Source organism: Apaloderma vittatum, unplaced genomic scaffold (assembly GCF_000703405.1).
Source record: "Apaloderma vittatum isolate BGI_N311 unplaced genomic scaffold, ASM70340v1 scaffold24746, whole genome shotgun sequence".
Classification (NCBI taxonomy): Eukaryota; Metazoa; Chordata; class Aves; order Trogoniformes; family Trogonidae; genus Apaloderma; species Apaloderma vittatum.
Window position 1 is genome coordinate 5,252 of NW_009723706.1, and position 510 is coordinate 5,761.

General features: G+C 62.7%; 1 protein-coding gene across 1 annotated transcript in view; it reads left to right on the top strand.

Annotated features, from left to right (window-relative positions):
* The window catches only part of G6PC (glucose-6-phosphatase, catalytic subunit), a 2,821-nt gene that overhangs the window by 2,001 nt on the left and 310 nt on the right, over positions 1–510 (top strand). Inside the window, exon 5 of the mRNA XM_009872230.1 lies at positions 323–491. Coding sequence (XP_009870532.1) covers positions 323–491 — 169 coding nt within the window. The remainder of the gene's footprint in view (positions 1–322; positions 492–510) is intronic.

Consider the following 510-nt stretch of genomic DNA (forward strand, 5'->3'; position numbering starts at 1 on the left):
AGTTACCGCCCTCATCGTCACGGCCAAGATGTGCCTTTGTCCCCATCCCATTTGAAGCATGAGTCCCAGTCTGGTGGGCAGCAGCTGCTGCTGGGCTCGGCGGGATGGTGAGCATGGCCCAAAGGCACAGGCAGGATGGGCTTGGGGTGTGAAAGAGTCACCACTTGTTGAGGGAACAGAATCAGCCGTCTGTGAGCAATGGGGCGCAGCAGTGGCCGTGAGGGCCATCAGCACGGTGCAGGAGCTCCTCGGCTCCACTGCCCTGAGACAGGCGATCGCTCGCTGATCAGCACCACCTCCTCTCCTGCTTTGTTACCGGCAGGGATGGCCGTGGCCAAGACTTTCCAGCACGTCCGCTACATTTACCATGCCAGCCTCCGCCAGTACCTGGGCATCACCTTCTTCCTCTTCAGCTTCGCCATGGGCTTCTACCTGCTGCTGCGGGTGCTCGGCGTGGACCTGCTCTGGACGCTGGATAGGGCACGGAGGGGGTGGGGCCCCCCCGCGTGG